We start from the raw sequence: 18049 nt of genomic DNA on the forward strand, positions 1-18049 counted from the left end.
CTGTGTTTGCTAGGCCCCGGCATTGTCTCACAAGAGACAGCTATATCTGGGTCCTTTCAGCAAAATCTTGCTAGTGTATGCAATGGTGACAGCGTTTGGAAGCTGATTATGGGATGGATCCCTGGATATGGCAGTCTTTAGATGGTCCATTCTTTCTTCACAGCTCCAAACCTTATCTCTGGAAGGATGGCTTTTTAAGGATGGTTATGGGTTTCTTAAAGGTTGACAGTTCAGGTTTGCCAGGGGGAAGCAGTGATGTTGTTCTTTGGTTTTGTTGTGTTCTGATTTTTTTAAAATCTTAACTGGAACATCCCTTACCTCCCCCCCCCCCCCCCCTGTGTGTGTGTGTGTGTGTGTGTGTGTGTGTGAGAGAGAGAGAGAGAGAGAGAGAGAGAGAGAGAGTGTTGAACTAGTGATATGCTTCATAGAATTATTTACTTTCCACGGAAACTACAATGCTAGTTACCTATACCTTTTTTGTCTTGTTTTGCCTTGTTTTGTTTGAAATAGGGTCCTTGATACATAGTACAGGCTGGCCTTGAACTCATAGCTGTCTCTGTGCCTCTGCCTTCTGAGTGTTGGGATTAAAGTTGTCCACTGCTCTGCTTGTCTGCCTTACTTGTACTTACAGATCATTTAGAAAGATCAGGTTGTCACATTGGTGTCATTCGGGGTCAGATGGTTGGAGTGTGGTCCTGTATCTCTGTGAGGTCAGACTATATACTGGAAGTGGTTGAAAGGTGCAAACTGTGGGCAAAGAAGTTTCACTAAACAATGCTAAACATCACCAGGTTACATTCTCAGTGCATCCTAGTTTGGCGTACATAAATGATTCTTTTGTCTGTGTGTGTGCATGTATGTGTGTGTGACTGAAGCTAGGGCCTTGTGTGCCAGGCAAGTGTTGTACCACTGACTTTATACTACTCTGATTAGGGATCCAAACGAGAATGGTTGTGGCATGTTACATACCAGATCTCTGCTCTGTGAGAACCATTTCTGACCCTGACACTGAAAGAACCTAGTGGGGAAACCCCGACTTAACTCCCGATTCGGTGTGCACCCAAGAATCATGGACAAACAGACCGTCTTGATGTAAAAACATGAGGTAGTTTAATGGCGGAGCTCTGGGTCGAAATGTATCTCATGCAGGAGACAGTGGATTCTACCACGAGGCTTGGAAGCTAGGGGTTTTTATAGAAAAGGGGTGGGGCTGGGGGAGGAATTGGTGCGGTCTCACATGATTGGTCCATTTAAACACCAGCAGACTGTACATACAGATAACATTTAACCTAGGTCAGAAGGGCAGGAGATAGGGAGGTGCCGGGCCAGTCCGTACATGTCATTCTCTTTATCTTTATGACCAAGCAGCCTCAGGAATGTCTTAACCAGGGGCCTGCCCGGGCATGTCCTGGCCTGTTCTGCTATGTTCTCAGCCCCAGGTTTCAAAGCTCACAAACAACTCTTTGGGCTATTTGACATAAATTACATGAATCACAGGTCTCAAGTTTTATTTTCTTTCAACACTTGGTCCCCTTACCGAGATTACCTGTAGATTATCTATAGGGTATGAGGGAAGTAAGATTCAGAAAAGAGAAAAAAGTCCTGACAGAAAAACAGAAAATCTCTTAGGAGTTTCCTTTTATCAGCCTTTAAAGTAAAGGCAACACAGAATGCCAGAACTCGTGAGGAGTCCGTTCAGTCTAAGAAGGAATTAACACAACTGGAGACTTGTGCTGGCCTCTGCCATGTGACACAGCTGATAACATTCAAAAAGAGGTCCCTGAGATTTGGACGTGAAGAGAGCAATCTAAGTTGCTTTTAGTAAAACAATGTTATGTTATAGTTTAGAAGGGTATTAGCAAGTTAGAATCTTTACATGTCTGATCACAAGACCGTCCTAACAAAGAATTCTTCATCATTATAGTTTATTTTCCAGGGAGCTTTGAGGATCATGGGAAAAAATGTAGCAAGAAGTGTTTTATCTCCTTGGCTGGGGCAGCTTCTTGGTTACAAATTCCACCTTAGTGGCCAGGCCCAGTTCCTTAGCTTTATTTTATTCCTTCTTTGAAGACTGCATGCATGTATACAGTGTATCTCAATTATATCCATCCTCATTCCCCATGCCAACTCTCTCCCAGGTCTCCCTGTCTCCTTCCCCCTTCATGCCCCACTTCTGCATTTTGTTACTTATGTTCTTAACCCGTTGAGTCCAGCCTTGTTGCCCACGCGCATTTGTACACTGGGAGCCACCCAGTGGTAAACCTCCTAAGGACGTGGCACCTCAGTGCTCGCTTTGGCAGCTCGTACACTAAAATTGGGATGATACGGAGATTAGCATAGCCCCTGGGCAAGGAGGTGGCTCTTCCTCCCCCAGCGACCGGCTGGAGTGGCTCAGGGTGGGATCTGGGGAGCCCCTCCCGTATCCACACTGGGAGTTTTAACTGGCTTGATCTTGTACAGGTCTTATTTAGGTAACCATGGCAGCTGTGGGTTCATGTGTGCATCAGCCATGCAATGGCCAAGGACAGCAGTTCACAGCAGTTGCCTGCATCCGTTCTCGCTGCCCCTGAACCTTGGGTGCAGGTGTGTTGCTATACATGTCCCGTCATATTAACTACTACCCAGCACAATAAGAACTTTCTCTGACCAGAAAAAGAATCTGTGACTATAAACACAAATATTGAGAAAGTATTTAACAACATGAATATTTATAAGATTATATCAGTACGGTCTCCTGAGAGCCTGTGTTTTCCTAATCTTGGATCTTTATCCTATTTGCTATACCATGAGCAGATTTCCTGCCGTGGAGCAGACCTCAGACTCAGTCAAGAGCGGCTGGCTACCCTATAAATAGTTTTCCCACTGTTGTGTCAGAGAGCAATCTTTGCCGTAGGTTGGTGGTATAGCATGCAGCATCCAGCAGAGTGAGACCACTGTCTTTTCTCCTCTGGCATCCAGCCTAGCACCTTCCAGCACCGTGAAGGCCAGCCTACAGGGAAGGTTTCCTGGTCAAGATCTGCAGCCAGTGTGAGGGTCTCATCATCTAGTTGTGGTAGGCACAAGAGCAGTGGCAGTGGCCTGCATCTTCTGGGTGCCTTGGGGGCCTCTGGTCAATAGCTCACTCCTTGGGAATTAACCTGTCAGACCCAGTTGATCCCAATGGAAGGAGCAGAGAAACCGCAGGGTCAGTTTCCCCAGTGACAGCTGCTGTGGTAGAAGCTGAGACTGCACAGTCAGCAGGTTCTCCTCACCTTTCCTCTACCTCTGCTTCATAGAATGTGTGCGAAGGACTCCTGCCAGCCGGGCAGAGTTCCTAGTCTCCCGCAGAGCTTCCATCTGTTTGTGTTTCTTCTTCCCTAGCGGGACTGTTAGAAATGTTCACTGTGACACAGCCGTGGCTTTGGTACTTTATCTCTTACACAGTCTGAAAAGCAGCCAGACAAAGCGAGCATCTGAGCCTGGCATAGAAACTTTTGTCTCTAATCCCAGCATTGGGGAGGCGGAGGAAGGAGCTCAGAAGTTCCAGGCCATTGTTGTCTATGTAGCAAATTCAAGGCCAGCATGGGCTCCCTAAGCCCAGTCTCTAAACCAAACACACGGTGAACATCCAGGTTCTTACAGTGCTGCTGTTGTCTAAAGGGAAATATAAGAAAAGTAACGTCACTCACAAACAGAAAAATAACATAAATATTTCTCTTGTCTGGAAATTCCACAGGATTTGGAGGTATAAGACAGATTTCTAAGAGTTGCAACAATATACAAAATCATAAAGACCAGATAAATCTGATTTACATAACATGATAACACCACTCACTTCTGTTTGGCAGCACATGAACCACTGAAGGTGAAGTTTAAACGAGGACATCAAAGGCTTAATGAGCTTACAGTATGAACAGGTTACAAAACGAGTCATCACAGACAGTGCACAGACGTGTGTTGTAGAGAATCACTAGGGAAATTTCTAGTATAACCAGTTATTATGAAAAGTAAATGTATTTTTCTATCAAACTGGCCAAAATAGAAGAAGAAAGTGCCCTTTGCTGTAAGTTAGTGTTTTTGAAAAATTGATACACATTTTTGACTATAACATATTTAAATATCTTCTAATCTATACATGATTGTGGGAAAGGCACAGAATGACGTGTCAGAGATGGTCTCTCTCTTTTTCTCTCCTCTCTCTCTCTTTCACTCTCTCTCTTTCTCTCTTTTCTCTCCAGGGTATCTATGTAGTCCTGGTTGTTCTCTTGAAGCTCCACTCTCTGAGGATCTGGTGTGGGGGTGGGGGGTGGGGCGGCATTGCATCCGGGGCACTTGCCACAGGGACCATCAGAGAAAAACATGAATCTATTTAGCAATCTAGGACGACCATCCTGCTTCAGGTTTCTGATGACAGTGATGTAAGGCTCAGTGATAGTTTGCCTAGAATAAATGAGGCCCTGGCTTTGATACATCCATAGACACACACCCATGTACACATACCACACACAGACACAATACACAGAGACACAAATACACACAGATACACACAAACACATAGACACACACAGATACACACAGACATACACAAACACACAGAGACACAACACATACAGACACAAACACACAACACACACTAACATTTACAGAAACAGACACATAAACACACAGACACAACACACACAGACACAAACATACACAGACACAAATACACAGACACAAACATATAGACACAAACACACAACACACACACTAACATTTACACAAACTAACACACACGCAAAACAGACACACACACTAACATTTACACAAAGAGAAACACACACAAACAGACACATACAAACACACAGACACACCACACACACAGACACAAACATATATACAACACACACAGAGACACGCACACACTTCCCACCATTCCTCTCCTGGTTGTGTAGCTATCTTTATTTGGAAAGAAGGGCTTTAGTTTAAGAGACAGTCAGTCACCCTGTCCTGCTCATCAACATAATTTTCAAATTTGGCAGACGTAGGCTAATCCGGAGATGGTTCTGTCACCCCTCGAAGCTGTCTCACCGCATTTGCAGGGGCTCCGTCATCCACAGCTCCAGCTGCCACCTCCAGTCATGAGTCTTGTCTTTATGGTTTTGCATATTTTTTTGTTTCATACCAATGCAGTCATACAGTGTAGCTTTTTGTTTGTCTTATTTTTTGAGACAGGTCTTGCTGTGTAGACCAGGCCGGGCTGGAACTTGAGATCTCCCACCTCGGCCTTCTGAGCGCTGGGGTTGTAGGTGTGCACCACTGTAGTTGAGATGGATTGATTGACTTTCTAACCCTGTGCATGTGTGTAATTATACCACACGCATACTTGGTGCTCTCAGAGTGCATCAGAGTCACCTGGAAATGGAGTTATGGCTGGTTGTGCGCCACCGTGTGCGTGCTGGGATTGAAGTCACCGTGTGCGTGGTGTGTGGCATTTAGTGTGTTTTTCAGACAGACAGTGTTTTCCTCAGATTTTCTCTGTGTACCACTCCCTTGTCCGAGGCCTCACCACTAGCCACTCCTACTGCTCAGTGTTGCTGACCTTTCCCCAGATGCCCTGGGTTTCCAAGGCAGCCCATGCTCCTAGGCTCCTGTTGCCTTAACACTCTTCCATCTCCACAAGAGACTCCTTGGGTTACCCTTTAGGTGGACTTCTCAGGGATCCCTCCAGGGACCTGAGGATCTCACCGCCCCCTCCCCCCCCCCCCCCCCCCCCCACACCCTGACCAACCCCCTTGTCCTGGCAACCCCAGGGACAGTATCTTTTTAAGACACTGCCTCCTGACAGTCCATCCGCATTGTCCCATCACTGAGTTCCCAACCAGACCCATAGGTCCCTGTGCTTACCTTTGCAGGAAAAAAAACCCAAAACCCTTTGGTTTCAGGTTTTGTCTCTTCCCTGCCAGCAGGCATGCGCATCCCCATTCCTCTCCCACATCACCTTCTCTCTGTCTACTCTCTCTCCAGCTTGTGCTTACATCCAGGGGGCTTCAGGGAGGACTCGAGCAGTTGCTTCCAGTCGCTACTAGTGAAAACTGGAGTTTTGCCCTGTGTTCTTACTGGGTCCAGTCTTGTGATTGATTTTGATTATCAAAAATATGTTCTATTGTTGCAATAGTTGAGTCTCTTTGGGTTAGTGATTCAAATTGGGTGTTTTATGAACCTTGCATTTGAGCATGGTGGCTCACTTCTGTAATCTCTAACACTCAGAAGGCGGAGGCAGGAGACTTGTCATGAGTACAGGCTAACCTGGGCTATGTATGAGAATCTGTCTGGGAGAAAGCTGTTGCCTTTACCGTTATCACTGTGTTGACAGTCCTTAGCTCATTGGCTGTGGTCGGGTGGTCAGTCACCATGGGTTTTCAGGAGATAACGTGGTTCTCCCTGCTCTCTCTGACCTTTCCATGTATGAAGGAGGATGGAAAACACAGCCAGGAAAAGTCAGATTAGAAATTGTTTAAAAAAAAAAAAAAAAGAATGCTCAGGATGGGTATTGTGAGCTAGGTTTTGTTTGTTTGAGATGAAACCTCAGTGTGCAACCCTGGCTGCCTCCTGGGCTCTGCCTGCCTTGGCCTCCGTTTTACCACCAGCCTTTTAAAAAAGCATTGCTTTATTTGAGTTCAAGGCCAGCCTGGTCTACAGAGTGAGTTCCAGGGCTACACAGAGAAACCCTATCTTGAAAAACCAAAACAAAGAACAAGCCTTGATTTGAGGCCCTTAGTCACTCTGCTTTAAATACTGACACCACAGCTGAAGTACAATGCCCGAAACTTGCAGTTGAATTAAAAATCTTCAGTTTGAATAAGGCATCTAAGGAGAAAATTCAAAGTTTTGTTTTTATATTTTGAGACGGTCTTCTTATGTAGTCCATGCAGGCCTGGAACTTGTCAGATCCTCCAAGAGCCGTGATTATAGACATGTGTCACCACATACAGTTATGAATGAAAAGTTTTACTATTTTTAAGGCCTCATTAAGCTTATATACTCTCTATGATTTTGCTGAATTCACTTTGAAATGAATTGAAAATACTTTATCTTTCAAATGACCGTTTTCTCCCAGTCCGTTCACATAAGGAATATGGTGCCCTGAACTTGGTTGTAGTCATCACCGTATGGATCAAATTCTAGTGACTTCACTCATTCCTGTATTGGGAATAAATGCAAGCTCTACCTGAATAGGTGTGGTCTGGTGTAGGAGATGGTTTTGAAAGGTGCTTGCTCTCCAGCAGTTAAGGGGTTAATCTCGGCTAGCTTGGTGCAGATAGGCGCTGGACCGGGTCCTTGTTGATCCTGGGACAGGCCGAGCAGGACGCCCACTCAGGGTGGCTGGAGGGGACCTGGGACTCCGCCCGCAGGGTGGCGCCGCCCGCACTGGCCAGGCTGGATCGCGGGACAGGGATGTACTCACCTCCTGGTGCGCCCTTCTCTGCAGCGGCCATGGGCAACATTCAGAAGAAACTGATGGTCCGGAGCGAGGGTGGCAGGCGGTCGCGGCGGGGCCGGACACCGGGGCCCCGAGCTGAGCATCAGGGAGGTCTGCGAGAGACAGCGACAGCCGGCACCGGCGACAATCACTACCCGGAGGAGCCGCGAGTCGCTGACAACCCCAGCGGCCTCAAGAGACGGGGCAACGAGCTGTTCCGCGGCGGGCAGTTCGCGGAGGCAGCCGCGCAGTACTCGGTGGCGATAGCGCAGCTGGAACCCACAGGTAGGCGAGCCGCGGTGACAGGCGCTGGCCCGCATTCCTTCCTGCTGACTAAGGGGTACGGTGAACAATACTCGGAATGCGGAGCCTGTGCTAGCCAGGCAGGTTTGCGCGGGTCTCTGTCCTACCTTCCCCGTGTGGCGGGTGCGGGGACAACTCCTGGGGAGCTCTGCAGGATGAGCAGGCAGTAGGTCTGACTGCAGTGCTGCTGAGACTGCAGTCCTGTCGTTTTGGAGAACTGTGATTTTGCTAATGGGTTGTAACTGTGTTTAATTAAATGTGGTTTTAGGAAGTGCAAATGCGGATGAGCTAAGCATCTTGTATTCAAATAGAGCGGCATGCTACCTCAAAGAAGGGAACTGCAGGGACTGCATCCAGGATTGTAACAGGTAAACCTGCTCCAGGTTTGTCAAGAGAAGCTTGTAATGTCAATGTGAAGAAGGCAATGTTTATTACCCCAAGTTTTCTATGAAAGAGCCTAGTTTCCTAAAACTACTCATAAGTTGTTGAGACGAGAATGTAAAAAATCCCCACATCTACACACACACACACACACACACACACACTATTGAAAAATTATACAAACCTTTTCTCCCCTGCTCCTACCATACATTATGTATGGATTTCCCCTCTCTGGATTGCGGGAGGTAACTTGCTGCAGAATACCTGGCCACCAGGGTAACTTCTACTGGGTTTTGCTCAGATTGTCTCCAGCAAGCATTCAGTGACGGCGTATTGCCCTCCAGATCAAGTTCCTTGGCACCACCTGCTCCCCAAACTGGACCACTTCCTTCCTCTCACCGTCCTGTGTTCGAGGCCTTTACCCACCTTGTTCTAGATAAGGGTTGTACTCTCAGCTCTGCCCAGCTGCTAGCCTACGTGGTAGGTTTCTCCTGGTGCCCCGGCCATTGAAGGCTCTAACACTGGTCCTGGTCCTGTTGCACTTGTAGACTCCCAGCCCATTCAGTGTAGTGGATTTAGTGTCTGGGTCCTCTGCGGCATCTCACTCATAGATGGTACTCAGTAACCTGCAAGGCTGGATGAATATAGGCACACCAATCAAACGTTTTGTTTTCTTTTACCATTAAATGATAAACCCTTTGGCAAGAAGTCACTAGGAGTACATCTGAAAACAATAAGAAGTGATGTTCTAGACCGATTGACACAGGCCTGGTTTCCTCCTGCTGCTTTATATAATTAGAGTGAGTGTGCCACGCCTTTCACTCTCAGAAGTCTGGACAATAAATCTGTGAGACCTGTTTATAAGGCAAACAGTTTCCTTCATTGACTTGGTCAGCTTGTTGATGTGGATTAAGCGTGTTAGTGCCGGTGCTTCCAGTGTCTGAAAAAGGCTTTGCATTGCATGGTTGTTTTGTTTTTGCCAGTATAGATTGGAGTTTAGTAGACTAGCATTTATCTTTTGGTTTGGCCTGTCTCCATCCACAGCATGCTGGCTCCCATTAGCTAACTGCTTTGTTTTTAGGAGGTCGTGAGTTAATGGACATCAGGTGGACAGCTTGCAGTCTGTCATGGCATGAGTATACTACTGTGAACACAATCAGATGGCCCGAATCTTGACTCATTCCCCACAGAACCTGTCAATGTTTGCCATTGCTGTGGCTGAGTGTGGGGCAGGTGTGCTGTGACTGGCAGTGAGCATCCTCTCACCTAAGCATTCTTTCTAATGTCCTCCCTCAGAGGAAACCCAGATGGGACTCCAGGCCTGCAGCCTGGGGCTGGAGGAGGAGGATGGTCCTGGAGGAGAGCAGAGGGCCTGCTGGGAAGGAAGGGGAGGGCCTTAGCTTAGGAGCATGACCTCAGACCTGTGTTCTTAGCCCAGGAATGTGGCTCTGCTAGTCAAGGCTGACCTCTGTGGAGGCTGACCTACTTAGCTGTTTTCTGTGATACCTGGTGAGCATCCCAGCAGGACAAGCTGGAGATTGTATCTAGTAGGATGCTTGTATTCTCAGATTTTTTCATTTATTTATTTAATTCATTCATTTAATTTACATCATCCCTCCTCCAAGTCCCCCTCACACAGCCCCTTCCCCTCTCCTCCTCTTCCCTTCTCTGAGAAGGGGGAGGTCCCCCCTGGGTATCACTCTGGCACCTGAAGTCACTACAGGTCTATGCACATCCTCTCCCACTGAAGCCAGATAAGCCAGCCCAGTTAGGGGAGCAGGATCCACAGGCAGGCAACAGACTTAGGGATGGTCCCCTCTCCAGTTGTTGGGGGACCTGCATGAAGACCAGGCTGCACATCTTTGCGGGGGGGGGGGTGGAGGTGGTGGTGGCTAGTTCTAGCCCTTGTATGTTCTTTGGTTGGTGGTTCAGTCTCTGGGAACCCTCAATGGTTCAGGTTAGTTGAGTCTGCTGGTCTTCCAGTGGAGTCCCTGTCCTCTCCAGGTTTAATGGGAAAGAAGACATGATGTGCCTTCAGGAGTATGCTCAACTATGGGTATATCTGAATCTACATGAACAAGGAATAGTTTATTAGTAAAGTGTGTAACATTCTCTTCTAGCTCCAAAGACTGCACACATTTTCAAAGAGGTTTCCTACTTAGTTTTCAGAAATAACCTTTGCTTTCTGGGGAGTTCCATAGCTCTTATTACCAGGTAAGTGGGATTATAAGTCAAACTTTGGAAGAGAAGCCAGGAGTCATGTCTCACACCTGTAATCCCAGCAATTGGGAGATGGAGGCAGTGGGACTAGGAGCTGAAGGTTATCCTAAGCTACAGAGTTTGAGGCCAGCATGGGCTACATTAAATTCTGACTCAGAAAAACCAAACCAGACATTTTAAACTAGGGAAACCTTTTTACCTGCGAAGATATTGTTTATAGTATTTAATTTTTTAAGGAACTTAAACCATGTGTGTGCATGAGTGTGCATGTGTGTGCATGTGTAGCACATGTGAATGCCTGAAGAGCTGGGGTTATGGGTGGTTGTGAGTCACCTTCTGTGGCTCAGGTCCTAACAGCTAAGCCATCTCTCCAGTCCAAGATCTGAAAACAATGTGTTTGTGTGTGTATGTGTCTGTGTATGTATGTGTAGTACCTAAGGAGGCCAGAAGAAGGAAGAAGGTATCAGACCCCCTGGAGCTGGGGTAACAGGCGGTTGTGAAGCCTTCCTATGTGGGTGCTAAGAATTCTGGTCCTCTACAAGAACAGCAGTGGGTTTAACCGCTGACTGACTCTCCAGTCTGAAGATAAACGTTTATGTATCTCTGGAGAGGCAGTGTTTCCCAGAGGTTGTTTGCACACTCACTCTTGGGAATTTTGGTGGTATGCATGAGGCTCTGGGCCCCTGGTTCCTCAGCTTCTCCACATTTTAGTTTGCAGGCTCCATGTGAGAAAAAGAAGCTATCACGCTTAAGCAAAAGTGGGAGAAACAATGTTTTAAAAAGTGGGGTTTTTTTTTGCATAATTGTTTATCAGCCAAAAGAAAACAAACAAATAACAAGAAAACCCCAAACCACATCATACTTCTGCTTGTCAGAAGAACTCTTGGAGTTGTTGGAAACATGGGCACTCACAGTGCATGCGCACAAACGTATAAACACACACACATCTCTGGACAGCTTCCTACTGAGGGTGTCTAGATAGGCTAAAGTTGCCTAGTCATTCTCTGCCTCTGGGTGTTTTTGCCAACTTCTGACAGACTTGCCCACTGGAGACGCCTGAGGGTTGGTTGGAGCCGGCCTCCTGGCGAGCTCTTTGATGCCCACCACCTGTCTGTGGCTGTGGTTGTGGTTGCAGACTGTTTTCTTCAATGGCGTTTCCATTCACAGGCTCACACTCATTTTCAAGATGTAGTCAAAGAATGAAAACCCCAACCCTTCATTTCCTATGTTAGGAAATACTAAGAGTTTTGTGTCCCATTTTGTCAATTTAGATTCCAAGCTTGGGCCATCTTGATTGGCCCTGTGGTATCTTGAGCAATGAAAGCATGCTGGGATGGAGGTGATGCAGGTGTGGCGGGGAACACCTCCACACTCTCTGGCCTCGCAGATGAAATTTATCTTTAGTGATACTGAAAGTGCAAGATGAAAACTCATGACTCATAAACAGTTGTAGGCTTAGTCCTGGGTTCTCTTCCGGTTTGTTGCTGATACCCTTTTTATAATCAATAGAAATGAACCACAGATAGTGTTAGAAAGCTGATAAAAAACATGCAAGTTCGTGTGGTTTAGTAGTAAGGCACCTTGTTAGAGAATGTGTGTGTGTCTGTGTGTGTGTGTGTCTTTGTGTGTTAGCATCCTCCACAGCCACTCCCCCTTTTATTAAGACAAAGATATTCACTGCACTCGGAACTGCCAGCTTAAGGACTCTCTCAGACTGGCCACGGAGCCCCAGCAAATTTGTCTTCACCTCTTAAGCTCTGGCATAGCAGGCAGATATGTGTGGTTGCTGTTATGTGGTGCAGGGAACCTCAGGTCCATTTCCTTAGCTGTGAGACTTTTATTTCTAATCTGTCCACCTGGCTCTGTGGGGGGTGGGGGGCTGCCAGGGCGGGGGTGGCAACTAGGAGGCCAGTGCAGTGCTGGAGAACTCACACCTCATTGTGGCCTGAGGCCAGTAGGATGCTTTCTAGTTGGTGGGTTCAAGGACAATGTGATAGCTGTTTAACTTTAGGTTTGTCTTTGTGATAGATTGCCAGGACCCTTATTAAATTAACGGATCCTTCTCAAGTAAATGACCTGTACTGTCTTGTCCTCTTAGGGCTCTGGAACTTCATCCATTCTCGGTGAAGCCTCTTCTGCGGCGAGCAATGGCCTACGAGACCTTAGAGCAATACAGGAACGCATATGTGGACTATAAAACAGTGCTGCAGATAGATTGTGGGATCCAGCTGGCGAGCGACAGTGCTAACAGGTAAGCTAGCCTGAGGTCACCCTCTGGGGGCCTCTGTTATAGAAGGATCACGCTACCCCGTGTCCTGGGTTTTCACTCATTTTATGTCAACACCCACTCTTGCCAGCTTGATTTCTAATGATTCCCTCGTATTTCTTAGCTTTATCCTCTCACATCTGTATACTTATTTCTGTGAAGTTACTTCATCTTGATAACATGTGTACAGCTTCCATGTGCTTCTTCAGTCTGGGTGTTAGAAGGTGTTTTTGTGGATGTCTAAGTCACACTGACACCAGGGCAGGTGCTAAGTAGGTGCTGTGAGCAGACCGCTGTACACATCCTATAGGGCTCATGTGTTCTTGTGGGTAGCGCATGTGTCACCATGGATGCTTCTTGCACCTGCTCATGTGTCCTTGTAAGCAGACGCCTAGAAGGAGGAAGAGATCGGGGAGGAGGAGGAGGAGGGATAAAATAACTGAGAGTTTGATCTAATTAAAATTCTGACCAACTGGTCTCCTGAGGGAGAATGAGACAGCAAGTGCCTTCCGACCCGACTCGGGCTGGAAGCAAACATAGTGCATGACCCTGGGCTCAACCCTAACAACACACACTTCATAATACTCAGCATAAACTGAAGGCTATGCATCAGATAACACTTTCTAGTTATACATAGTATTTTCTAATTCCATTTTCCCAAAGGCTGTCCTGGACCCTGTACTGGTCTTAGCGTGCTGTGCTTCACACATCTGCAGAAGACAAAAGGCAGGTCTCAGTGGCGTGGTCTCTGCCTCTCAGCAAGCTAGAATATAGTTAGGGAACAGCATAACACTGAAGACCCCAGGTAGGACCGAGCGATGAACAGTGAGATGGATGGATTGTAGCTGGCTCTGGCCACATAGCCATGGCTACTGCAGAGGAACCACTAGAAGTATCTCTGACGAGTGCTGAGAGAGTGCCAGAAGGATGTGAGCACAGTTGGACAGTGAAGACGGTCTGGCTCACAGTCATTCTTGCTGGCATTCCCCGGGGCCCCAGACTGCTTTGCCCAGAACTTTCCCTTGGCAGTCACTCATTTCTTTGGAAGAAAGGTACATACAAAGTCCCAGCATCCAAACCCGTAAAGATTCAGAATTGGAAACTTTCTGAATGCCTTCCTGAGTTTCAGGTTTAGAACTGAGTCCTGGACCTCAGCAGTTAAGAGCACTGACTGCTCTTGCAGAAGTCCTGAGTTCAGTTCCCAACAATACAAGGTGGCTCTGATCATCTATAATGGGATCTGATGCCCTCTTTTGTCAAGTAGGCATACATGCAAATAGAGACTAACATACATAAAATATATAAATAAATGCATCTTAGAATTGAGTGCCATCTTAATACATGCGTATGTGTATGCTCATGCGTGTACACACACACCCCTCACCTATACATGCAACTATTCCAACAGCAGCAGCAATGAAAGTCACCAAGCAGAGAGGCATATAGCTAGAAGGCAGAGAGTTCAAGGCCAGCTAGGTCTACATAGCAGGTTCCACCTAGCCATGGCTAGATAGTGAGATCCTAACTCAAAAAATGATAATGATAATAATAATAATATAAATTCCTAAACCAAGATCACTTTTAGTACCAAGTTCTCCAGGTGTTGGCTTTTATTGGTTACCCATGACAACACTAGACAAAACCCAGCCTCAGTTATCCACAAGCTCCTTGGTAGTGAGCCAACAGAACCAGAAAGCCTTACCACGTATCACGCAGCACCCCACACTGCCAGTCATTTGCTTCCCTGAAGGCTGGGATGGTGTTTGATCTCCTAGCTCTCTTGTAGGAGAGAGCATGCTCCTTCCCAGAAAGCTACCAGCTACCTCTGTCCAGCATTCTTAGGTTCCCTTTCTCAGTGCCCTCAATGGCCTCCTTGGGTGTCCACTTCAATTGTTATGTTCTTTGCGAGCTCCCACTGTGTGTGTGTGTGTGTTTTTTTTTTTTACTAAAGCAAAATAGATTTATTAAGGAAAGCAAGAAAGAACTCCCAAGTGAGGATGGGATCAGGGGAGGACTGCCAAGTGTGGATGGGCTGTGGGGGAGCATTGCCCTGCAATGAGTTTCTTTTTGTGACTTCCTTTTCTTGCCATTTTACTGCACACTTCATAAGGATGTGAGTTACAGTCGTAGCTGCAGTGTGTTGTGAGGTTGATATCCTGAATTAAAAGGTGCTGTGTGAGTGAGCTCTCCACATAGAAAGCTTATGTAAACCTAGGCTTGGGGGATTTGCCTTTAATCTGCCTATCTTCTACCTGGCAATACCCACTCTCTTTTTTTCTTTCTTTTTTCTTTCTTTTTTTTTTTCTGTCTATGTTTTGTTTTGTTGAGGCCTTCAAACTCAGAGATCCTCCTCCCTCTGCTTCCCAAGGACTGGGATCAAAGGCGTGTGCCACCACACCTTGCTCCCCCCACCCCTTCTGTCCTCACCTTTTCTGTCCTTTTGCAGCTCTGGGATTGAACCTGGGCCTCATGCATGCTAGGCAGTTGTCCTGAGTTCTCCGTCTTCAGGCAGTTCTCAGGAAGTACCTGAGGCACTGTCAGAGGCGAGGTCCTGACCCTAAGGTATTTAGGTCTGAAGAGATTCCTCAGTGGACAAAGCACTAGCCGCACCGACCTGAGGGCCAGAGTGTAGACTCCCAGAATCCGTGTCAGTGCCCCATGAGCAAGCCTGCCGCTTGTCACTCCAGCACTCGGAGGGAACTGGGATGCCTCCGAGCAAACTGTAAGCTGACTAGCTGATAGGTGAGCTCTGGGTTCAACTGGGCGGCCTGCCACAATAAACAGTGATTGAGAAAGACATCTGATATCAGCCTTGGGCCTCTGTGTGCACACATGCACATGTGCATGCTCACACCATCATGGTATTTCAGGAAGCCAAAGAATGGCCTGAAGGTTTGTGGCAGTGGGCTAAATGGCATGAAGTGTGGAAGGAGACCATGTTGATTCTAACTTCTCAACTTTCAGCATCATTCTTTTTAAGACACAAGAGAAAGTTTATAGAAGACTAAACACCTTCCCGTGCACAGTCCATGGTGTGTGGTGAGCACAGAGTTGTGTAGCGATCCCTTCCGTTGTCTTATCTGCTTCCGTCATGACACCCTCAGCAACGCTGTCCCCACCAGGCAGACTCTCTCTCCCTCTTCAGTCTGCTTTCGGTCTCATGGGTTTAGCCATTCTGAGTGTTTCATAGAAATAGAGTCATAGTCTGTGCTGTTGTGTGTGATGTGTCTGCATTCTCGGTGGCGGGGCGCCAGTCAGTGCTGAGCTGCCGTGGAGGGTGTCCTAGTCATGTATGCCCAGATCATAGCTTTTTGTTAATCTGTCAGCTGGTGGTCATTTTGGTTATTTGCACCATTTTGCTGTTACAAATGGTGTGTGTAGGGACACCCTGGATAAGTTTCATTTGCTCCCCCGTCTCCTCCTCTGGTATATATGTAGGAAGGACATTTCTGGGCCCAGTGCTGACACCGTGTTTAACTTTCTGCCGTTGGTATTGAGCATTTACCTAAGAGGATAGTTTCACAGCAGTTGACTTCAAGGCTGTCACTTTCTTTTTTTTTTTTTTTTTTTGTTTGTTTTTCGAGACAGGGTTTCTCTGTGTAGCCCTGGCTGTCCTGGAACTCACCACTTTGTAGACCAGGCTGGCCTCGAACTCAGAAATCCGCCTGCCTCTGCCTCCCGAGTGCTGGGATTAAAGGCGTGCGCCTCTGCCTCCCGAGTGCTGGGATTAAAGGCGTGCGCCACCATGCCCGGCGGCTGTCACTTTCTAATGGCATTTAAAAGTTCTGTTATCATTTTATAAAAAAGATGAGGAAGCTCTAGGGTTTCCGTGTTTTTTGTTTGTTTTTTTTTCAAGACAGGGTTTCTCTGTATAGCCCTGGGTGTCCTAGAACTCACTCTGTAGACCAGGCTGGCCTCGAACTCAGAAATCTGCCTGTCTCTGCCTCCCAAGTGCTGGGATTAAAGGCGTGCAGCACCACCACCACTCGGCCCCGTTTCCATGTTCTTAATTAAACGATCTCACTTCATTTCTGTGGTGCCATTTCCACTTCCATTTATTACAGTCCATCATGGAAAATCAGACATCAGAAACTTTTCTTTGTAAACATCTGGACTTTGTTTTTGCCATTTGTTAACATCTGTCTCTCTCCCTCTCCAGGAGCTTAGCATGCTAGACTCCTTACCTTCCTACCTCCCACCTCCACCCCCACCCCACCCCCGCCCCCGCATCACTGCATCTCTTTCCAGCTGCCTCTCCCTTCCTCTCTTCTGGTAATACAAATATTGCTTTAAAATCCCCCTTTTCAAATTCTTTTTCTTCTACAGTTGTGGTTGATTAGACATTAACTTTCAAATTTATATTTTCACACTCAGCCAATGAGATGTAGTTATTATAGCTACAGTTTAGATGGAAATTTCTGTATAAGAAACTATAGAGAGAATCCTGTATATTATAATCATCTGTATATAAATATAAAACTTTTAAAATAACAGTATGTGTAATCATAGACCTAACCAACAAGTGCAGCCCAGTAGTTAGCAGTCAGCCTTCCCAGTTGTAGCTCCAGGTCAGCCAGGGCTGCACAGAGAAACCCTGTCCCAAAACACAAACACAGAAAAAGGAAAAGAAAATGGTGTACTTTCATACGTAATCAATGCCAACTTTGAAAACCCTTTGGAAACATTTCAGTTTATATGGACTGCGTGTTTTCTGCATCTAAGAAGAGCACAGAAGCACAGCCGGGTTACTCTGACTTGTCTGTCTGTCTGTCTGTCTGTCTGTCTGTTTTTGTATTTTTGAGATAGGAATTCTCTGTGTAGCTCTGGAACTCATTCTGTAGACTCTGTTTGCCTTGAACTCTCAGAGATTAGCCTGCATTTCTTTCCGGGGTAGTGGGATTAAAGGTGTGTTTCACCACGCAGTTGTTAGTCTGACTCTTGATCAAACCTTCATTAATATAAAACATTAATTCCTTGATCAATACCAACAGTTCATTTTCTCTTTAGAATAGCACGAATCTTAACAGAGCTAGATGGATCAAAATGGCGGGAGAGACTGCCACCCATCCCAGCTGTACCCACATCTGAGCCACTGCGAGTTTGGCTCCCTGCTGCAGAGACCCCAGACCAAGATCCCTGTCCCAACAACTGCATGTCCAGCATCACAGGTATGGAGGACTACCCATGTCTCCTCATGAGGGAGCAGAAGCTGAACTGTGCTGTCAGACGTGGGCTCAGGCTTTCCTCCCTCCTAACTCGATTTCGGAAGCTGTTTCTCATCTACGTCCTTGTGTACAGGAAAGGCAGGCAGGTAGGGAGTAACCAAGCCAGTGGCAATGTCTTAATGTGGAGCTGGCATTCTTGAGAGGGGGAAGGAGGAGGAAGGAAGGAAGGAAGGAAGGAAGGAAGGAAGGAAGGAAGGAAGGAAGGAAGGAAGG

At 46.8% G+C, this 18049-nt stretch overlaps 1 protein-coding gene across 2 annotated transcripts in view; it reads left to right on the plus strand.

Annotated features, from left to right (window-relative positions):
- Nucleotides 1-18049, plus strand: part of Spag1 (sperm associated antigen 1) — a 61526-nt gene that overhangs the window by 29010 nt on the left and 14467 nt on the right. For both annotated transcript variants that reach the window (XM_021183224.2, XM_021183225.2), the window contains exons 11-14: nucleotides 7451-7726; nucleotides 8013-8112; nucleotides 12444-12596; nucleotides 17619-17779. In XM_021183224.2, the coding sequence (XP_021038883.1) occupies nucleotides 7451-7726; nucleotides 8013-8112; nucleotides 12444-12596; nucleotides 17619-17779 (690 nt within the window). The remainder of the gene's footprint in view (nucleotides 1-7450; nucleotides 7727-8012; nucleotides 8113-12443; nucleotides 12597-17618; nucleotides 17780-18049) is intronic.

Source organism: Mus caroli, chromosome 15 (assembly GCF_900094665.2).
Source record: "Mus caroli chromosome 15, CAROLI_EIJ_v1.1, whole genome shotgun sequence".
Classification (NCBI taxonomy): domain Eukaryota; kingdom Metazoa; phylum Chordata; class Mammalia; order Rodentia; family Muridae; genus Mus; species Mus caroli.